Raw genomic sequence first — 20,921 nt, 5'->3', positions numbered from 1 at the left:
TCTAGTGCATCATTACCAAGCTTGATTTATTTATTTATTTTAATCACCTCAATACCAGCATTTTTCTAAACTTCCAAATTGACAAAAAAGATTACCTTCCAATAAGGGGTCATTTTAAGGATGTTCGTACTTTCCTGACATTTTTACTTGCAATGTTTTGCAACATAATGTGTGGGAAACTGTTTTTATTTCCTAGCATTTGGTATTTTTAACTTTTTAATACAATCCATTTGTTATTAAATACCAACAAATGAAAGCTCTATCTAAAAAAAATATATATTTTTTTAAACATTTTGGTATTGTGGTGTATGACCAAATAATTGCCTGTCAAGCAATTACAGCACTGGAAAAATTGCCTAATATTGAAGGGGTATTACAGGCTGGTATTCAAAGTGATTAAGTGCCTAAATGGTGTAGACATAGACACACACCTATTTGGGTGAATTGAATGACTTGGGAGGTACTCTTCAGGTAGAGACCATTGTTGCCTAGATCTTCCATCTGCAGAAGTAGAGAAACGAATGGGCTATCCTTTTAGCCAAGCATGCACTGAATGCACATAAGAATGTGATGCATGCTTATTTGTAAAAAGACTGTATACGAATAATGGCAACACTGCCTAAAAACAGCTATAGTGTAGTCTCACTTGTTCAGCTTGTCATTATGTGTGTGTGTGTGTGTGTGTGTGTGTGTGTGTGTGTGTGTGTCATCTTCATGTGGTTGTTATTATTTTTTTACTTTTTGATGTACTTTTGAAAATGTGTGCAAAAGCAAAATAGGGCAGTGTTCAATAACAACAGCAAATCAGTTTGTAGCATTCTTTCTGTTGCTTTTGTTAAAAGGTAAAGCAATACTTTTCTTTTCTTCCATTTTTATAAGCCAAAATCTGCATGTGTTACTGTAATGTGATGCAATACATACAACACCAAATTTTAATATTGTTAAGATCTAAATGTGCTCATCCATGTTTCCTTTGTTGATTCACTGCTGTTCAACTTTTGAAGATACCACTGAATGTATATCATCATTGTGCTCCTTGTTGTGCAGAACTATAGATTACAGAACCTGATAAAGTAGAAGCGATTATTTAAACAATATTTTACTGAAATAAAGCTGGTGTTACTTTAAAATTAGCAAATTGTTAGCCTACATTGAATGCAGGCATCAAGAGGCAGCTACAGGACAGGGGCGGACTGACCATTCAGCCACTCGGGCGCTGCCCGAGGGCCCGTGCCACTAGGGGGTCCCATCAGGGCTGCCAGCCTCAGTAAAACCAGGGACAGTATGTCAAAATCTGTGGTTTTTTTTTTTTGTTTTTTGTTTTTTTACATCTGTCACTGAAATGCGCCTTACCAACATCCTTTTGATCTAAAAATCCTGAGATTATAGCTGCCCCACCTCTCAAGTACCTTCTCAGCCAATAGAAACATGTCTGTGTATACTGTGTGTGTGTATACTGTGTGTCCCTATAATCTCTGATTGCCTGGGGGCCCCATAATCTCCTATTGCCCAAGGGCCCCATGAGTTGTCAGTCCGCCCCTGCTACAGGATGTTTCATATATTTTTGCAAAGCCCCATTGAAGTCCATGCACCCAAGGCTGATTTGTAAGTCTCATTGTCAGCCCATTACTGGGATTAATGAGTAGGGTATAGGAGAGAGGACAGAAATCCAACTTCGGGAACTAGAGTTGGATTTCCCATAATAGAGTGCTTTGCAAAGTATGAAACTAGGGGGGTTATTTACTAAAGGCAAATCCACTGTGTACTACAAGTGCACTGCAAGTGCACTTGGAAGTGCAGTCGCTGTAGATCCGAGGGGGACATGCAAGGAAAATAAACTGCATTTTAGCTTTTACATGATTGGATGATAAAATCAGCAGGGCTTCCCCTCATTTCAGATCTTCCCCTCAGCGACTGCACTTCCAAGTGCACTTGTAGTGCAAAGTGGATTTGCCTTTTGTAAATCAACCCCTAGGTGTCTGCTTTCAGTGTATTCTAATTTTTAAAAGTACTCGACTGTCAGTTTTATAAATAAAGAAAAAAGGTTCACTGCAAAGAAAATAATTATTAATCCCCTGTAAAGCCACCCATGCCACCAGGTTTTTGTTCTTTTGGAGAGTTAACACTTAATGTATAATTTGTAGCATCCAACACTCCTGAATGTCTGATACCTGGTCCTAACTGTGTGTACTATGGTTTTTTTTTTGTTGACCTCTAAATCACCATGGGACTCTGTGCATGTAGAGAGCAAAGATGGTGACTTAGGAGGCAAGAGGATGAGTATTGATTATCTTTGCAGGAAATCTCTTTTTCTGGTGTGTGTGTGTGCGTGTTTTTTCTTTTATTGTGAATAGAATTACTTTAACAACTGATTCACATTATGCACACTAATTTCTGGTATTTTCATAAATACTTGTGTAAAATTGTGTATTTACGTGAAGCTTTTGCTTTTTAAGATCAAGGTAAGGGACGTCAGCGGCAAGCAATTCTAGGAGACCACCCATCATCGTACAGATATGATGGTTATGGTAAGGCTCTTGAACTCTTCCTGATGAATATAGATATATTACTACTTTTAAATGGTTGTCTTATACCAGGGGTCTCAAACTGGTGGCTCTCCAGCTGTTCCAAAACTACAAGTCCCATCATGCCTCTGCCTGTGGGAGTCATGCTTGTACCTATCAGCCTTGCAATGCCTCTTAGGACTTGTAGTTTTGCAACAGCTGGAGGGCCCCCAGTTTCAGACTCCTGTTTTATACAGTATATGTCATGTAGAAGCAAATTTTTATTTAAACCATGATGTTTTTATTACAGAATACACTGTGCTTAGTATACATAATAATAAAAAAAAAAAAACTTGGGAATATTTGCAATTTTTAAAGTTTGCAGCAGGGTTCTGGAGGATTGACAAATATACTTCAAAGTACAGCTATGCTAATTAAGCGGGACTAAGGGGTGGCAGTCAAGTGAACCTTTTGCTTTGACCTTCGCAGGCAATAATTTGAGGTGAACAAACTTAGTTTGGTACCAATTTGTTATTCGAGAGAGAGAGAAGTAACAAATGGAGCATTTGTGTGTGTGTGTGTGTGTGTGTGTGTGTATACACGTACACTCACCGGCCACTTTATTAGGTGCACCTGTTCAATTGCTTGGTAACAAAACTTGCTAATCAGCCAATCATATGACAGCAACTCAATGCATTGGGGCATCTAGACGTGGTGAAGATGACTTAGATCAAACCGAGTATCAGAATGAAGAAGAAAGGGGATTTAAGTGACTTTAAACATGCCATGGTTGTTGGTGCCAGATGGGCTGGTCTGAGTATTTAAAAAACTGACGATCTACTGGGATTTTCACACACACAACCATCTCTGGTTTCTAGAGAATGGACTGAAAAAGAGAAAATATTCAGTGAGCGGCAGTTGGGTGGATGAAAATGCCTTGTTGATGTCAGAGGAGAATGGGCAGACTGGTTTGAGATGATAGAAAGGCAACAGTAACTCAAATAACCACTCATTACACCCAAGGTATGAAAAAATGCCATCTCTGAATGCACAACACATCGAACCTTCAAGCAGATGGGCTACGACAGCAGAAGACCACTCTGGGTGTCACTCCTGTCCGCTAAGAACAGAAAAATAAGGCTGTAATTTGCACAGGCTCACCAAAATTGGAAAAACATTGCCTGGTCTTTATTTTAGCTGTGACATTCAGATGGTAGGGTCAGAATTTGGTGTAAACATGAAAGCTTGTATCAATGGTTCAGACTGGTGGTGGTGTAATGGTGTAGGAGATATTTTCTTGGCATGCTTTGGGCCTCTTGGTACCAATTGAGCATTGTTTAAATGCCATGGCCTACTTGGGTATTGTTGCTGACCATTTTTATCCCTTCATGACTACACTGACTGTACCCATCTTCTAATGGCTCCTTCCAGCAGGATAATGCACCATGTCACAAAGCTCAAATCATCTCAAACTGGTTTCTCAAATGTGGCAATGAGTTCACTGCACTCCAATGGCCTCCACAGTCACCAGATCTCAATCCAATAGAGCACCTTTGGGATGTGGTGGAATGGGAGAGTGTGTGTGTGTGTGTGTATGTATAAATATTTTGATACATTGACAGTGCAAAATTTTTAAACACCTTTTTTGCCGGGGAGTATGGCTGGCTTTAATGCCGAAGCTTTGGGCTAATCTCTAAGCCCAGTACACAGGGTCGGACATTCCGACAACAAAATCCGTCTGATTTTTTTCTGATGGATTTTGTCCGAAACTGATGTTGCATACACACGGTCGGACAAAGTTGTCGGAAAATCGGATCGTTCAAGAACGCGATGAGGTTTGTTAGTTACGACAGGACTATGTTGTGGCTAGTAGCCAATAGCTTTGGTCTCGTAACTTGATCTGAGCATGTGTGGCACTTTGTCCGATCGGAATTCTCTACAAACGAAAAGTCTGATCGGATTTTGTTGTCGGAAAATTTGAGGTCCTGCTCTCAAATTTTTTCCGTCGGAAAAAGTCAGATAGAGCCCATATACGATCGGATTTTCCGACAATATAATCCAATCTGACCTTTTCCGTCAGAATTTCCAACCATGTGTACGGGGGCTTAGAAAAAAAAACATGATTACACACCTGCACTACAGAATAACTACATAAATAAGTGGACCCACCTGCTGCCACAAAGTGCCACGACCAGACAAAAAACCCATGGGGTGCATCGCTATGTCACCAGCAATTGAACTCAATATAAAATCAAAATAATGTGTAAAAACAGTCCAACTTAATAATGCATTAAAGTCTGATACGATAAATTGCTCAGTGCTTGTACTATTCCCAAATGCAGAATTAGTGGCTTGTGTAAGAATTCATCAAATAGTTGAGGTGATATTCTCAGTTGTGCAATCCAAGTGTCCCCCAACTTTTCCTGCAATGGAACATGATGCCAAGGAATGGAAAGAAATTGATGCCATAATGAAATACTTTTCCTGATGATGAAACATCAAATACATATTTCATCATCCGTAAAGGACACCTTTGGGTCAGGAGAGAGTTCTGAATTCAACATTTTTACTGATGATGAAACATGTGACTTCATATCCGCTCTTTGGATCACATGCTGGATACAAGTACAGCGGCACTTACTAATACAGTTGGTCTATGTGTATGCTTATGTAAGTGCTTTTGGCTTTTACTACTTTTATGCAATAAACAATATTTGACTATGGCAAGCTTTCTCTTCTTTCCTTGACATCGATTGTTACATCTTATATGTGGAATATGGGTAAGCGGCAATACCACAACGTTGAAGTCGGTCCCTGGGTGCAATTAAATCTCCGTTTGACTCCCCTTTTGTTTAAAACAAGTATTCAATATCATCTGATGATCGCAGGAGACGTTAGGGGTCACTTGGATTGTACTTGGGTAGCACACAGGAGAATATCAACTCAACTATTGGATGAATTCTTACACAAGTCTTGCATTCTGCATTCAGCAATAGTACAAGCACTTAATTGTACTGGACTTTAATACATTATTATGTTGGACTGTTTATACACACTATTTCAATCTTATATTGAGTTCAGTAGTTGGTGACATAGCACTGCACCCACTGTGGGGTTTTTGTTTATGCAACTCTAAGGAGCCAATTTATAAAGAAGAGGTATGGTCATACCATGACCATACTTCTGCTTTACAAAAATGTCTGCACATTTATAAAAGCACAGCAGTGTTTTTAATTAATGTTTTTAGCACTTTGCTACTCTTCTGAAAATTAAGTAAAAGTCACATGACTGACTCTCCTCCAATGAGGGAGCTTTCTCTTCTGGACTACGAAAAGAAAACTTATGCCATGTACACACGATCGGAATTTTGGTCGGAAAAAGCTCTGATGGTTTTCCCGACGGGATTTCACTCAAGCTGTCTTGCATACACACGGTCACAGCAAATTCCGACCGTCAAGAAGGCGGTGACATACAACACGTATGACGGGACTAGAAAAGGGAAGTTGATTAGCCAGTAGCCAATAGCTTCCATCTCGTAGTATGCATGAGTTTTTGCTTGTCAGAATTACATACACACGATTGAAATTTCTGATAGAAACTTTTTCCGTCGGAAAAATTGAGAACCTGCTCTCAATCTTTTGCTGGCGGAAATTCGTCCAGCAAAATTCCGATGGAGCGTACGCGCGGTCGCATTTTCCGACGAAAAGCTCTCATCTGTCTTTTGCTGGCCGAAATTCTGACCGTTTGTAGGCGACATTAGTGTGGTACTGTGGGGTGCATGAATAGGATGTAAAATGCAATGCATATTACCTGATGTGCGTATAACTGAGTGTGGATAGCATTATCTTCTGTCTTTGCTACTTTACCCAACTTTAAGCATGTTATATCTTCTGTCTGCTGCAAGCATGAGGATCCATTTCCTTATTCTCCTTCCCATCTGGGTTCACTTAGGCCAACCATACACGATGCAAACTTCTTTCCTCCATCCATGCAGGAAAGACATTCACACGATTCCCCTATTAACACAGACAGTACTGACAGGGTAATCCCTCCTGGCCGGGGGGGGGGGGGGCCGTACCTGCTGGGAGAAGACAGTGATTATCGCTAGCAGCTATAGCAGCTGCTAGCGATAATTGCAAGAGAATCCGCCAGGCTGGTTGTACCCAAGTTGATTGCCTTAGTGTAGTGCTTAATATATGAGAAGATAATCTGTGTGCTACTGTGATTGGATTTATACACTGGCTTATTTAGGGAAAGACATTCCCAAAATTAGCTGAGCCAGGTGTGGTAGATTTTTTCATTGGCTGGTTTCAGATTGAGAGGTGGCAACAGGGGAATTACATGATGCCATGGATGAACATCTTGGTCCATAAAGTTGATGCTGACCCAGAATTATTTTAAAGGGAGCCAAAGATTAAATCATTGTCAGGAGGAGAAATTAGAGCTGTGTTATACATATACATTACATAGCGTGCTTGCACTTATAAAATATATCAATTACCACGCTCACTTTTATCTTTTTGTAAGCTTTGTCTTTTTACACCATTTTTTATGTAAAAGTTGCTGTATACATACCGTTATATGCTAACAAAGATTTTATTTCTATCTAAAGGAAACCATGGCCCCTTGTTGCCTCTACCAAATCGCTATAGGATGGGTACTAGAGATACTCCAGAACTAGTGGCTTATCCTCTTCCTCAAACCTCTTCATACTTTCATGGTGGACCTACTGTTGGTTCAGTAGCCATGGTTAGTGGTCTTCATCAGGAGAAGATGAACTGTTCTCAGGTTTTCAACCTCTTTTGCCTATATGGGAACGTTGAGAAGGTACAGCATGGTTTTCATGTGGCATTTCATCCAAGTATTTTTAAAACGCAATGCAAGCAGTCTAAAAATGTATGAAGAAATACAAAGCTAAAGAAATCGCTAAATACAGTGTTTTGCAAAAGTATTCACCCCCTTGGCTTTTTACCTATTTTGTTACATTACAGTCTTTAGTTTAATGTTTTTTTAATCTGAACTATATGGGATGGATCAGAACACAATAGTCTAAGTTGGGGAAGTAAAATTAGAAAAATATATACATAAAACGATTTTTCTGAAATGAAAAACTGATAATTGGCATGTGCGTATGTATTCACCCCCTTTGTTATATAGCCCATAAAAAAGTTCTGGTGCAACCAATTACCTTCAGAAGTCACATAATTAGTGAAATGATGTCTATCTGTGTGCACATGATCTGTCATTACATATACACACCTTTTTGAAAGGCCCCAGAGGCTGCAACAGCTAAGCAAGAGGTGCCACTAACCAAACACTGCGATGAAGATCAAGGAACTCTTCAAACAAGTAAGGGACAATGTTGTTGAGAAGTACAAGTCAGGATTATCTTATAAAAAAAATATCCAAATCTTTGATGATTCCTAGGAGCACCATCAAATCTATCATAACCAAATTGAAACATTCACAACTGCGAACCTGCCAAGAGACGGCTGCACGCCAAAACTCACAGACCGGGCAAGGAGGGCATTAATCAGAGAGGCAGCACAGATGCCTAAGGTAACCCTGAAGGAGCTGCAGAGACTGGAGTATCTTTACATAGGACGACAATAAGCCATACGCTCCATAGAGTTGGGCTTTATGGCAGAGTGGCCTGAAGAAAGCTACTTTCAGCAAAAAAACTGGCACAATTTGAGTTTTGTGAAAAGGCATGTGGGAGAAATTTAACTTTTTATCATAGAAAACGCTATGACTCAACACATCAAATAAACCAAAGAACACCATCCCCACAGTGAAACATGGTGGTGGCAGCATCATGCTGTGGGGATGTTTTTCAGCGGTCAGGACTGGGAAACTGGTCAGAGTTGAGGGAAAGATGGATGGTGCTAAATACAGGGATTTTCTTGAGCAAAACCTGTACCACTCTGTGATTTGAGGCTAGAACGGAGGTTAACCTGCCAGCAGGACAAAGACCCCAAACACACTGCTAAAGCAACACTTGAGTGGTTTAAGGGGAAACGTAAATGTGTTGGAATGGCCTAGTCAAAGCCCAGACCTCAATCCAATAGAAAATCTGTGGTCAGACTTAAAGATTGCTGTTAACAAGTGCAAACCATCCACCTTAAATAAGCTGGAGCAGTTTTGCCAGGGGGAATGGGCAAAAATCCCAGTGGTAAGATGTGGTAAGCTCATAGAGACTTATCCAAAGTGACTTGGAGCTGTGATGGCCACAAAAGGTGGCTCTACAAAGTATTCAATTTAGTGGGGTGAATAGTTATGCACTTTGACTTTTTCTGTGATTTTGTCCTATTTGTTGTTTGCTTCACAATAAAAGAAAAATACATTTTCAAAGTTATGGGCATGTTCTGTAAATGTTAATTATGCAAATCCTCAAACAATCCAGGTTGTGAGGCAACAAAACACAAAAAATGTCAAGGGGGTGAATACTTTTGCAAGGCACTATATACAGGGTGTCCCCATTCTGGGTCCCTAATAAGGACTTAGAAATCCAGAGAGTACTAAAAACCAGTCCTTTCCTCTCTGCCATCCGGGACACATTCCCGCTCTTTATTTAGTTCCGAGCTTTTATCATATGTTGTTCCCCATGTGTTGAGGATTAAGGTGGATATTACAGAGAGAATACATGTACATGGGAAATGGTGGATCAAACCAAATGTAGCATTGCTACATTTGTGAAAGACATGTGAATAAGCGGTGGGTGTGGACAAATTCATGAAAAGGCTTAAAAGGCAGCAGGGTTAAATAAAAAACATGAGCTTACTTACTGTATACAGGGCACATATGTTACAGTACTTGTACAATATGCTTTAACCCTTTTACTATCACCATCATACATTGGTTGCTGGTGGGGGGGGGTGGAGGGGGGTTTAGCCAGTAGTGTGCGTAAATCTGACAAACCGACTGCCGGTTTCTATTAACCCCATCAAAAGATGCAATGTGGTAAAAATGAGCCTCAAAAGTTTTTGTGTCTTCCTCACATTAAAGAAGGCATTCAAATAACGGTTTTGACTAAGCCAGTTCATAACCCTCTAGTTCTTTTTGAGCCATTTCTTTGTGTGTTGTATGTGTGTGTATATATATATATATATATATATATATATATATATATATACATTTTTTAGATATATTTTAGTGAAAAAATAAAAGTAATATGTGGCACTTGTGTGCACTAAAATTGTTTGGTGTATTTTTTGACAGTTTGCGTTTGGTAAACCAGTGCAACAATATAGTTTGACATAAATAAAATGGAAACTACCACCATTTTCGGGTCAAATTTCTCTCAGGATTTTATTTCCTTCTATGACCGCTTTGGCGAGATTTTTCCCTGACCCTTTAATGATGGTGGAGGGAGGTGCAGAATGATAGGAACATCATGCATCCTTCCTCAATACTAAACACATGTGTTTGTTCTTGTCTGTACTCTCATTGTAGAGAATTTCCATTACATTCTGTTGGTAGGCGAGATAATAAAAGCCTAAAAATTTCACTATCCTTTTTTTATCCCAGGTAAAGTTCATGAAGACTATTCCAGGCACAGCTCTTGTAGAAATGGGTGATGAGTATGCTGTGGAAAGAGCAGTCACACATTTAAATAATGTGAAAGTCTTTGGAAAAAGGCTAAATGTTTGGTAAGAACCTTATTTATAACAAAGTAAGGCAGTATTTTTCAGCTTTGTGGTTCATATCGCCTGTGTTAGACATCTGTGATATATTCTCACTTATAGGAAAGTGTGATATTTGGCTCACCCTCATCTAATAATATTAAAACAGAACTACACTCGCCTCCACTCCAGCTATGCAGTGTCCAGAAGCTATCAGCCAACCACTTACATCTTTTGTCTAGGCTTCCTTTATTCAGGTTCCGATCTTCGGTCATTTTGATTGGCTGGGCTGAGCTGATGTCTCTTCATTAAATGCATGGTAGTTTCTCTCCTCAGCAAATCCTTAAAGTGTAGCAAAGCGTTCGGAAAGGGAGGAGGAAAAAACTCTCCCTGCAAGTAAAGGCATAATGTGCTTGTATGCACTGCATATTGGCACATTATGAAAGACTTGCCTTGAAATGAAGCCCTCCAGCGGTGCACTGTCACTGCTGCAGAGGCTTCCCTCTTCACCTGGTCTTCCTCAGGGGTTCGCGGGCTACGGGCGTTTGAATGGCCGAGCAGCGATGATGTCACTCCCGCACATGCACGTGGGAGTCACAGCAATGTTACAGAGCTCTGCAGAAACGGCACGGGCATGCCGTTCCTTCAGAGTACATGCACCAGTGACATCACCGGCTGCTGCTCACTAGAATATCTTCTAAACAGTGCACATTTAGGGGGTATTCCTTTTTTTTGTAGGTAAAAATAAAAATGGCGTTTACTGACACTTTTAATTGTACACATTGCACTTTCTCAAATAAGTGTCACAATGTAGTAAAAGTATCTGCCCATATTAATGCCGTGTACACACGACCGGACTTTTCAACAGACTAGGTCTGACAGTCTTCTGGCGCACTTCTGACGGACTTTCCAATCGAACGGACTTGGCCACACACAATCACACTAAAATCCGATGGATTTGACTGTGATGACGTACGACCAGACTAGAATAAGGAAGTTCATAGCCAGTAGCCAATAGCTGCCCTAGCGTCGGTTTTCGTCTGTCGGACTAGCATACATAGGAATGGATTTTTCGACTTGAGTCCGTCGAAAAGATTTGAAACGTTCTAAATCTAAAGTCAGCCTGATTTTTCTACAGCAAAGGTCCATTGAAGCCCACACACGGTCGATTTGTCAGACCGATACAAACAGCTTTTGAATTGCTGTGCTGTGAATTGCTGTGCTAACACACTTTGAGCTTGTGCAGATGGACGTAGTTACATAGTTTATCAGGTTGAAAAAAGACACAAGTCCATCTAGTTCAACCAAAAAATAAATAAATCATACAATCCCATATACACAATCGTTCCCCCACAGTTGATTCAGAGGAATGTGATAATCCCCAGCAAAGCATGCTTCAATTTGCTACAGCAGGGGAAATAATTCCTTCCTGATTCTCCCTGAGGCAATTGGATTTTCCCTAGATCAAATTTACCTATAAATGTTAGTACCCAGTTATATTATGTACATTGAGGAAATAAACCAGGTCTTTTTTAAAGCAATCTACTGAGCTGGCCAGAACCACCTCTTTTAGTTTGTTTATCTATTTATTTATTTATTTATTTTTCTGGGAGGGAAGGGTGAGGGATGGGGGAGGATGACGTGGAATTGAGGTATGGATTGAAATATTATAAGACATAGCTGTTAAAGAAGTTGTAGATATATAATGAAATGTAATGTGAAATCTATGGAAAGAAAAGATGAAAAAATAAAGAATTTATAAAAAAAGAACCACCTCTGGAGGGAGTTTATTCCACATTTTCAAAGCTCTTACTGTGAAGAAACCTTTCCGTATTTGGAGATGAAATATTTTTTCACCTAGACGAGTGCATTGATTTCCCCTAGTATGTATGATGCATGCATATTCTTAGCCTCCAAGTGCATAAATTTACATTTTATCAACATTAAACCTTATTTGCCACTTAGCTGCCCAATTAGACATTGAGGTCAGCCTGTAAATTGGAGACCTCCTGTAAGGAAGTTAATCCACTGCATAGCTTAGTGTCATCTACAAAGCCAGAAATTTAACTTTTAATCCCAGACCCTATATCATTTATAAAGATAATAAAAGTAAGGGTCCCAGCATTGAACCTTTGGGTACACCACTGATAACCTTAGACCAGGGGTGTCCAAATTTTTTTCAAAGAGGCCAGATTTGTTGAAGTAAACGTGCGTGAGGGCCGACCATTTTGCCTGACATTCTTTGAACCATTAAAATTCGGTCTAAGTGTGTTCGTTCGAGCACTAATACACTGCCCATCAAGAATTCTCTTGCCTTTGTGGCTATGTATGGGGAAAGAGATGAGCTTGTGCGTGTTATTTGGATATATATATCGTATTTATGGGTGTATAACACACACCTTCACATTAAGAGGGAAGTTTCCGGGGAAAAAAAAAGTACATTTTAAATAGAGAACTGTGAAGCAAAATAAGGGTCAGTGCACATCTGCAGCCTCACAAGTGCCATGAATGCAGCCCCACCTTTGCCATGAATGGAGGGGACAGGGAGGGGCAGGATGAGTGCCAAAAGATTACATACAGGTAAAACTCCTGTTTCTCGGTGGTCTCTTTAATAGAAAGTCCCGCCTCCTTTGATGGCCAGGACAGTCATCCAATGGCAGCGCTGGAGACGGGACTTCCTATTACAGAGGCTGCCGTGTAAACAGGAAATACTCCTGTATGTACGGCTCTTGTCCTGCCTCCTCCCTGTCCCCTCCAAGGCAGCCATCATATATATCTTTTATGGCCTTGGTGCTGGGATATCATTGGGGGCCATAAAAGTATAGTTGCTTGGTAAAGACTTTGATCCCTTTTTAAACATGGGCACCACATTGGCCCTATGCCAATCCAGGGGTACCATTCCAGTCATTAGCGAGTCCCTAAATATTAGAAACAATGGCTTTGAAGTGACAGAGCTTAATTCTTTTAGGATCCGTAGGTGGATGCCATCTGGTCCAGGTGCTTTATCCACCATTAATCTGTCTAAATATTTCTGGACCATATTACTTTTGTGCTATTTTCGATCATTTGGGGCACTACCACCCCCATTATGGACATGAACTCCCCTGTGCTCCTTTGTATACACAGAGCTGAAGAAAGAATTTAATAAATGAGCCTTCTCTTTGTCCCCAGTCACCCACTCTAGATTATTTTGTAAAGGGCCTACATACTCAGGCCTAAACTTTTTTACTATTAATATATTTGAAGAATTTTGTTTTAAAGTTTTTTCCTAATATCTTTTGCAACCTGTCGTTCATTTAGAATTTTTGCATCCTTGATTTCCTTTTTACATATTCTGTTATATTCATATTGCAACTTGCTTTTCTTTTTATTTGAGATAAGCTTGAGACAATTCTGAGATCATTCACAGTTTATTGACTGGTGCATTTGCCTCTACATTCCCATTGCCTTGTAGGCAGCGACAGTTGTAAAGAAAAGCCCCTCAAGACAGACACTAAAGCAAATCAGACCTTGCATGTACTTTAGATCCAATTGAAATGTATTAGTGTGTTATGGAGATATATGTAACTGGCATTTTAATCATATTTAATGCTTTATTGTTCTCATTTCAGTGTATCAAAGCAGCATTCTGTTGTCCCAAGTCAGGTTTTTGAACCTGAAGATGGTACTTACAAGGATTTTTCAATGAGTAAGAATAATAGGTTTACCAGTGCTGGTCAGGCCTCCAAGAACATCATCCAGCCACCATCTTGTGTTCTGCATTTTTATAATGTCCCCTTGACAATGGATGAAAGTATATTTCAAAAGGTAATCAATTATGCTTTGCCTTGGTTGTTTATTTGGGCAGTGGAGGGTGCTCGAATCTGGCTAATCCAGGTGGGGCTTGCAAGAAAAAGTGTATATGGTACTATTTTACAGCCCTCTAGAGCCACATTGCAGCCACGAACCACGGTGCTGTTGGTGGTGTAGTGCTCTGTACACGGTACACCCCAATACACAGCCCTGGAGTGAGTATTCATCATAATGCTCACAGTGGCAAGCGCTCATTGGTCAGCATGATCTCACTAACCAATGAGAAATGTTTCTTTATTCTGTGACAACGGAAGAAGAAGCCTCAAATGCGCTTCTCATTGATCAGTACAGTCATTTTGCTGTGCTGACCAGCGAATGCTTGCTGTTGCGAACATGATGGAAACTCACTGTGGGGCTGTGTTTTGCAGTGTATGAACTGCTATACTAGCAGCACAAGGCATTACGGTCACTATGTGCAGTAGGGTTTAGAATGGTATCCAGGATATTTGGAGTTCACCTTTTAATTTTTCATGGATAGGTGAATTTAGGGGATTTATCATTCTTGTATACAGTTTGTTTACAGTGCTTTGCGAAAGTATTCGGCCCCCTTGAACTTTTCAACCTTTTGCCACATTTCAGGCTTCAAACATAAAGATATAAAATTTTAATTTTTTGTGAAGAATCACCAACAAGTGGGACACAATTGTGAAGTGGAACGAAATCTATTGGATAATTTAAACTTTTTTAGCAAATAAAAAACTGAAAAGTGGTGCGTGGAAAATTATTCGGCCCCTTTACTTTCAGTGCAGCAAACTCACTCCAGAAGTTCAGCGAGGATCTCTGAATGATCCAATGTTGTCCTAAATTACTGATGGTGATAAATAGAATCCACCTGTGTGTAATCAAGTCTCTGTATAAATGAGACTTTGTCTGATCATTTGTAGAGAATTCCGATCAGACAAAGTGCCACGCATGCTGAGATCAAATTCCTAGACCAAAGCTATTGGCTACTAGCCTGAACGTAGTCCTGTCGTAACGAAATAACGTCATCACGTTACGAACGATCAGATTTTCCGACAACTTTGTCCGACTGTGTGTATACAACACCAGTTTCGGACAAAATCCGACGGATTTTGTTGTCGGAATGTCTGACCGTGTGTACAAGGACTAACAGTTGTTTTTTGCCCCTTTTGACATGTTAAGTAAACCTAACCCTGTCTAAAGCATTTCTAAGCGAACAGTATTGCATTGCATTGCATACAGTACACTTTGTAGTGCCCACAACTAGTAGTTTGCTAGTTGATACCCCTTGGATCCCAGGATCAGACTGTACATAGGGCCTTGGCTTAAAGTAGTTGTAAACCTTTAACATGAAAAATAAACAAAACACATGCCTCTATAGTGTATGCTAGCCTCAATCCAAAGTACTAAGTGTTATTTCTCTTTAACCTTTCTTCCCTCTGTCTGCATAAAACACAGATAATAAGTCTTAACTCTGTGTTCTAGCTGTTCAGTGCATGTGTATGATGTCAGATCCCCGAGAGTACCAAGTGTTTGCAAAAACTTTCACTCCATTCAAAAGTGAAATCTCCATTTTAGCCATAGGTAAACTTCAACAGATTTGGCCTATGGCTTCGTACACATCTTGGCGTCCCAAATAACGGCAAATCGCAGGACCCCCGTGCAATCCCCGTTGCTTCCAATGGCACCCTAATTACTGCGCAATTTTTCCGTGATTATCACCTGACAAATCGCAGTAAAATTGCACAAACAGAATCGCGGTACTCCTGTCGCACAAAAGAAGAACAAGAATTTATTTTGGGAAAAAGACGTACAGTGATTTTACCGCGATTCGTCAGGAGACAATCGCACCGAAACTGGGTTGCCATTGGAAGTGACGGGATAATTCGGGATTACCAGCAGAATTGCCATGATCCAGGACGCCAAGATGTGAATGGCCATAGATGGTTCAAATATTGCCTGGTTCAGCAGAGTTTTGAGCCATGTTATGGGTAGGCGGAATGTACCCAAGTTGATCAATTTGGGTACAACCAGCCTGCTGGATTTTACATGCAATGATTGCTAGCAGCTTTTATAGCTGTTAGCAGTAATCACTGTGTTCTCACAATGGCTCCTTGTAGGGATACACCCATCACCACTGACCGTGTCATTTTCTTTCCTGCAACCTGTGATTGCAGGAAAGAAAATCACTCCATCTAAGGCTGGCATTACAGTTAAATTAAGTTCTCTACAACCAAACATGTTGCATTTATAAAGCATGCAAATTGAATCACCTATTCTAATCTTGTACCTCTTGGAGATCGTAGTGATAAGTTGTTTGGTCCTTCAAAATACAATACTAAACTACTCCCCCCCCCCTTTCAACCCATGGGGTTAAACCAAAAAAAAAAATGATAGTGTGTACTATGCTTTAAAGGGGTTGTAAAGGTAAATATTTTTTCACCTTAATGCATTCTATGCATTAAGGTGAAAAAACATCTCACAGTGCTGGCGTCCCCAGTCCCCCCGTTTTTACTTACCTGACCCCTCGAAAGTCCCGCGCTCGCCCCCGATGTCCTCTTTGCCGCTCAGCCTGGCCGCTGATTGGTTAGAGTGGATAGATTGAAAGCAGCGCAGCCATTGGCTCGCGCTGCTGTCAATCACATCCAATGACGCGGCACACCTGGGAGCGGGGCCGAGTGATACAGTGAGCGGCAATAGCTGCTGGCTGTATCACTGGAGCACGCCCGCAAGTGCTTCTCACCATGCGAGGGAGCTCGCATGAACATGAGAAGTACTTGCGGGAGGAAGCCGAGACAGCCGCTGAGGGACCCCAGAAGACCAGGTTCGGGGCCACTCTGTGCAAAACGACTTGCACAGTGGAGGTAAGTAGAACATGTTTGTTATTTAAAAAAAAATATAATAACTTTACAACCCCTTTGAGGTATCATTCGTTGGTCACAGGGAATGTCCAAAGGATGTAAAAACCTTGATAGGAAGCTATGCAAAACTGAAACCTCACCTTTTTGGTGTTTACTTTTACTACAAAACCAGAATGCACTGTCTGCATTGACCATATAGTCTCTGCTCCCTTGTACTAAGCAGCACCCATATTTAGAATAAGAAAATGACTGCCTTACTACTGAAGAGCTCACTTTGAAATTTTGCGTTTATTTTTAATGCATGTACCTGTATGTTTCTTAATTTATTAACCAATTTGTGTTTTTATTTTAGCTCTGCGAAGACCACGACGTTTCCAAATTCATCAAATACAAAGTGTTTGATGCAAAACGTTAGTAGATCTTAAACTGTTATAGAATGTTTTGCTGTGGTGGAGCTAGCCTATTTAACATCCCTATGCTATTGTTCTTCTACAGCTTCATCTAAAACGTTGTCTGGCCTGCTAGAATGGGAGACAAAGAATGAGGCTGTTGAATCACTCACAGTATTAAATCACTATCAAGTAAGAGTACCAAGTAAGTTAACTTTCTGTTTCAATCATTATGCAGTAAAATGAAATGATCTATATGTCAAAAAATGACTTTCAGTATGTGCTTGTCAGGAAACCATGAAACAAACATACAGAAAATGCGGTAAAAATCACACATTTTTAATGAAATGGTACAACTGGTAAACATAATCAAAACACAGCCCAACATAGTTCGGTAGCCAAAACGGGTAGGCAGAACAAGTCAGGAAATCAGGAAGCCAGAGATCAGTGTAGTCACAGGCACCAGACAGGATCAGGAACCAGAAGGGACATCAGCCAGGCAAGTCTTCAACAGGAACATAGCAGAGAGTCTCTAGATATGTTGACCATGGTAAAGAAATGAACCAGGCAGTTTTAATAGCCAAAAGGGGCTGGCTGTGGGCTTGACTGACGAGCAGGAGATGATCAACAGGTGAGCCACTGTGAATCGATGAGTACTGGCAATTAACCAACAGCTGAGCACAGAGAAGGAAGGGCTGTGAGTCCAGCCCTGACAGTACCGCCTCCTCAATGACACCTCTCCCTCAGAGGATCACCAGGTTTGAGGGGAAAATGTCTGGAAAGCACAATTGAGGACAGAAGCAAGTACGTCCGATGATGAGACCCAAGCGTGTTCCTCCGGACCGTACCCTTTCCAATGAACCAGGTACTGTATGCACTCATGGAACTTGCAGGAGTCAAAGATCGATTATATCTCATACTCCTCTTGTTTCTTGACCTGCATCGGGTGAAGACCTGGTACCGAGGTATGAAGCAGTTGCACACCAAGGGTTTTAATATGGAGACATGAAAACATTTGAAATACGCATGTTAGAAGGAAGGTCTACTGTGTAAGCCACTGGGTTGACTGTGGGCTTGACTGACGGCTGGCTGTGGGCTTGACTGACGAGTAGGAGATAATTAACAGGTTAGCCACTGTGGAGCAATGAGTACTGGCAATTAACCTGCAACTGAGCACAGAGAAGGAAAGGCCGAGAGCCCAGCCATGACAGTGCTTCAGTTTTTTTGCATTCTGAGATAAGCTGGTTGGTATGTCTTTCACCATATGCAAAACTATTTACAAATTAAAAATTTTAAAGTGGATTATACATATGTAGAAACTACTACGGATGGCTCATTTTTCATAAACTGGTTGCAGCAGTGATTATAAAAAAACATAAGCATGGTTTCTCCATTTGGCAATTATCAATAACTCATTTGCAAATGGATATCCTAGAAATTTCAGTACATTATTTGTAAAGCCAACCTGCCACTGTATTTACCAAAACATGAATACTATGATTCTGTGCTGATCTTTACTTGTATGTTGGGTATAAACTTTTGCCAGCTCATCTTGAAACTGCTGGAGGGAAAATGCAGTGAGATCTACAGGCATTGGCACAGATATCTGCTCACAAAATTAAGCAAAATGGTACTAAAACTTCATTAAGTGGGGCATGGGTGATTTAGAGAAGGCTCATAGACAAACAACTACATTTTGATTAAAAGGATAAGTTTACATAAACTAGGCTTAAAGGTTCAAAAGGAAGTAAATGTGATTTAATACCTTGTCTAAATATACTTTATTTAAAGGTTTGGTGAATAAACTGTTTTACATAAGCCTTGCCCGGGGTCTGTTCAGCAGAGAATCCATAAACAAATCCACTGCTGAAATGTAGCAAAACGGGATGGATTGCACTGTATCACTTGTTAAGTCCGTACCTGGTCACCTTTTTTCTGTATTTTGATACCTTTCCCTACCTGCTTGCGATCTATGGGCATCTGAAGTAAAACAGACTTGCAACCATATGGTGATCCACCATGTTTTAGATCCAGAAAAATGAAATGAAGAATTCAACCATTTTTTTCAAAAAAAAATAAAAAATTCCCTGACCTGGAGGTAAGCAGATGTAAATGGACACACATCTGTTTACATATGTCTGTCCATGGACTTGCATGGAGTTTCCGATCAGGTCTACCTGAAAAACTATCAGGCAAACCCGATTGGAAAGCCAGTGTTAAAGGACCTTTGACGTAAGAAGTATTTTTTTCACCATGAGAGTAGTTATTCTTGCAACCTAATAGTGGTTGTGGTTTTTTTTTTTTTCACTAACTTGAATATGCCAAGTAATATTTGTATCCAGAGAATTGCTCTGCTTTTGTGCAGACATAAAGGAAATGTACTCCCTAATGAGGCAATATTGTACAGTATGCCCTGTGGACTTTGTCTTCAATTGAGCTCAAGCTGCTGCAGTTTGTGAAAAGCTGAAATAGACACATTCTTTTTTCAGTCGAAAAACTTGTATGTGGTTGCCTATGTCACTATATAAGTTTCCTAAATAAACCACATTGCTCCTGAAGGTGACCATTTGCATTAGCTTGTTACTAAACGTGCACTAAAAGTTAAACCACATCCTCTCTAAAGCTAGGAAACTGTCAAGACAGTGAACCAAAACAAATTGTGTTTCAGGTCAGTTTGTATTATAATCCCAGAGAATAACTCTTTGAATGACAGAACTGTAAACGGTAAAGCTGGGTTTACGTGCTGAGGTATTTTATGCCAACCAGCGGGTTGAACAGATAAAAAAAAACCTTTCAGATCCCTGCACCAACCCAAGCGATGTGGATGCAGAGATCTCTTCTGCTGATCTTTTGTATTCTGGCAGTGGGGATACCCCGCATGCAATGATTAAATGCTAGTTTTCCAGCATAACCTATTGACATGATGGTTCTAAAGATCAGCTTTTGTTGAACAGACAGGTACACGCGTAACAAAATCTGTCCAGTTTCTTCTAAATTGGCCGTTTTTGATATGTATAGCATGTGAAAAAAAAGTATTGATCCCCTGCTTATTTTGTACATTTGCCCACTGACAAAGAAACGATCAGTCTATCATTTTAATGGTCGGTTTATTTTAACACAGAATAACCACAAAAAATCCACAAAAAACACATTTCAAAAAAGTTTTATAAATTGATTTGCATTTTAATGAGTGAAATAAGTGTTTGATCCCTTTGTCAAGCATGACTTAGTAGTTGGTGTAGAAACCCTTGTTGGCCATCACAGAGGTCAGACCTTTCTTGTAGTTGGCCACCAGGCTTGCACACATCTCAGGAGGGATTTTGTCCCACTCCTCTTTGCAGATCCTCTCCAAGTCATAAAGGTTTCATCGACATTGATAACTCGAACCTTCAGCTCCCTCTACATATTTTCTATGGGATTAAGGTCTGGAGACTGGCTAGGCCACTCCAGGACCTTAATGTGGTTCTTCTTGAGACACTCCTTTGTTGCCCTGGCCATGTGTTTTTGGGTCATTGTCATGTTGAAATACCCATCCACATCCCATTTTCAATGCCCTGGCTGAGAAGGAGGTTCTTGGTACTTGCTTTTTCTGCTGCCTGCACCACTGAACTTTAGTCTGTTAAAGTGATTGTAAAGTCGAATGCTTTTTATCTTGATACATTAGGATAAAAAGCCTTCTGTGTGCAGCAGCCCCCCAATTCTTACCTGAGGTCCATCTAGATCAGTGGTTTT

General features: G+C 40.3%; 1 protein-coding gene across 1 annotated transcript in view; it reads left to right on the top strand.

Moving 5' to 3' along the window:
• Positions 1 to 20,921, top strand: part of HNRNPLL (heterogeneous nuclear ribonucleoprotein L like) — a 98,277-nt gene that overhangs the window by 69,978 nt on the left and 7,378 nt on the right. Inside the window, exons 7-12 of the mRNA XM_077486463.1 lie at positions 2,457 to 2,528; positions 7,117 to 7,331; positions 10,032 to 10,153; positions 13,738 to 13,933; positions 17,153 to 17,210; positions 17,296 to 17,394. Of these exons, the coding sequence (XP_077342589.1) occupies positions 2,457 to 2,528; positions 7,117 to 7,331; positions 10,032 to 10,153; positions 13,738 to 13,933; positions 17,153 to 17,210; positions 17,296 to 17,394 (762 nt within the window). The remainder of the gene's footprint in view (positions 1 to 2,456; positions 2,529 to 7,116; positions 7,332 to 10,031; positions 10,154 to 13,737; positions 13,934 to 17,152; positions 17,211 to 17,295; positions 17,395 to 20,921) is intronic.

The sequence above is a fragment of the Lithobates pipiens genome, unplaced genomic scaffold (genome assembly GCF_037356315.1).
Source record: "Lithobates pipiens isolate NorthernLeopardFrog02 unplaced genomic scaffold, aLitPip1_a1.2 Scaffold_18, whole genome shotgun sequence".
Classification (NCBI taxonomy): domain Eukaryota; kingdom Metazoa; phylum Chordata; class Amphibia; order Anura; family Ranidae; genus Lithobates; species Lithobates pipiens.
The sequence above is the reverse complement of the archived record's forward strand: the minus strand, read 5'-3'. Positions and strand labels throughout refer to the sequence as shown.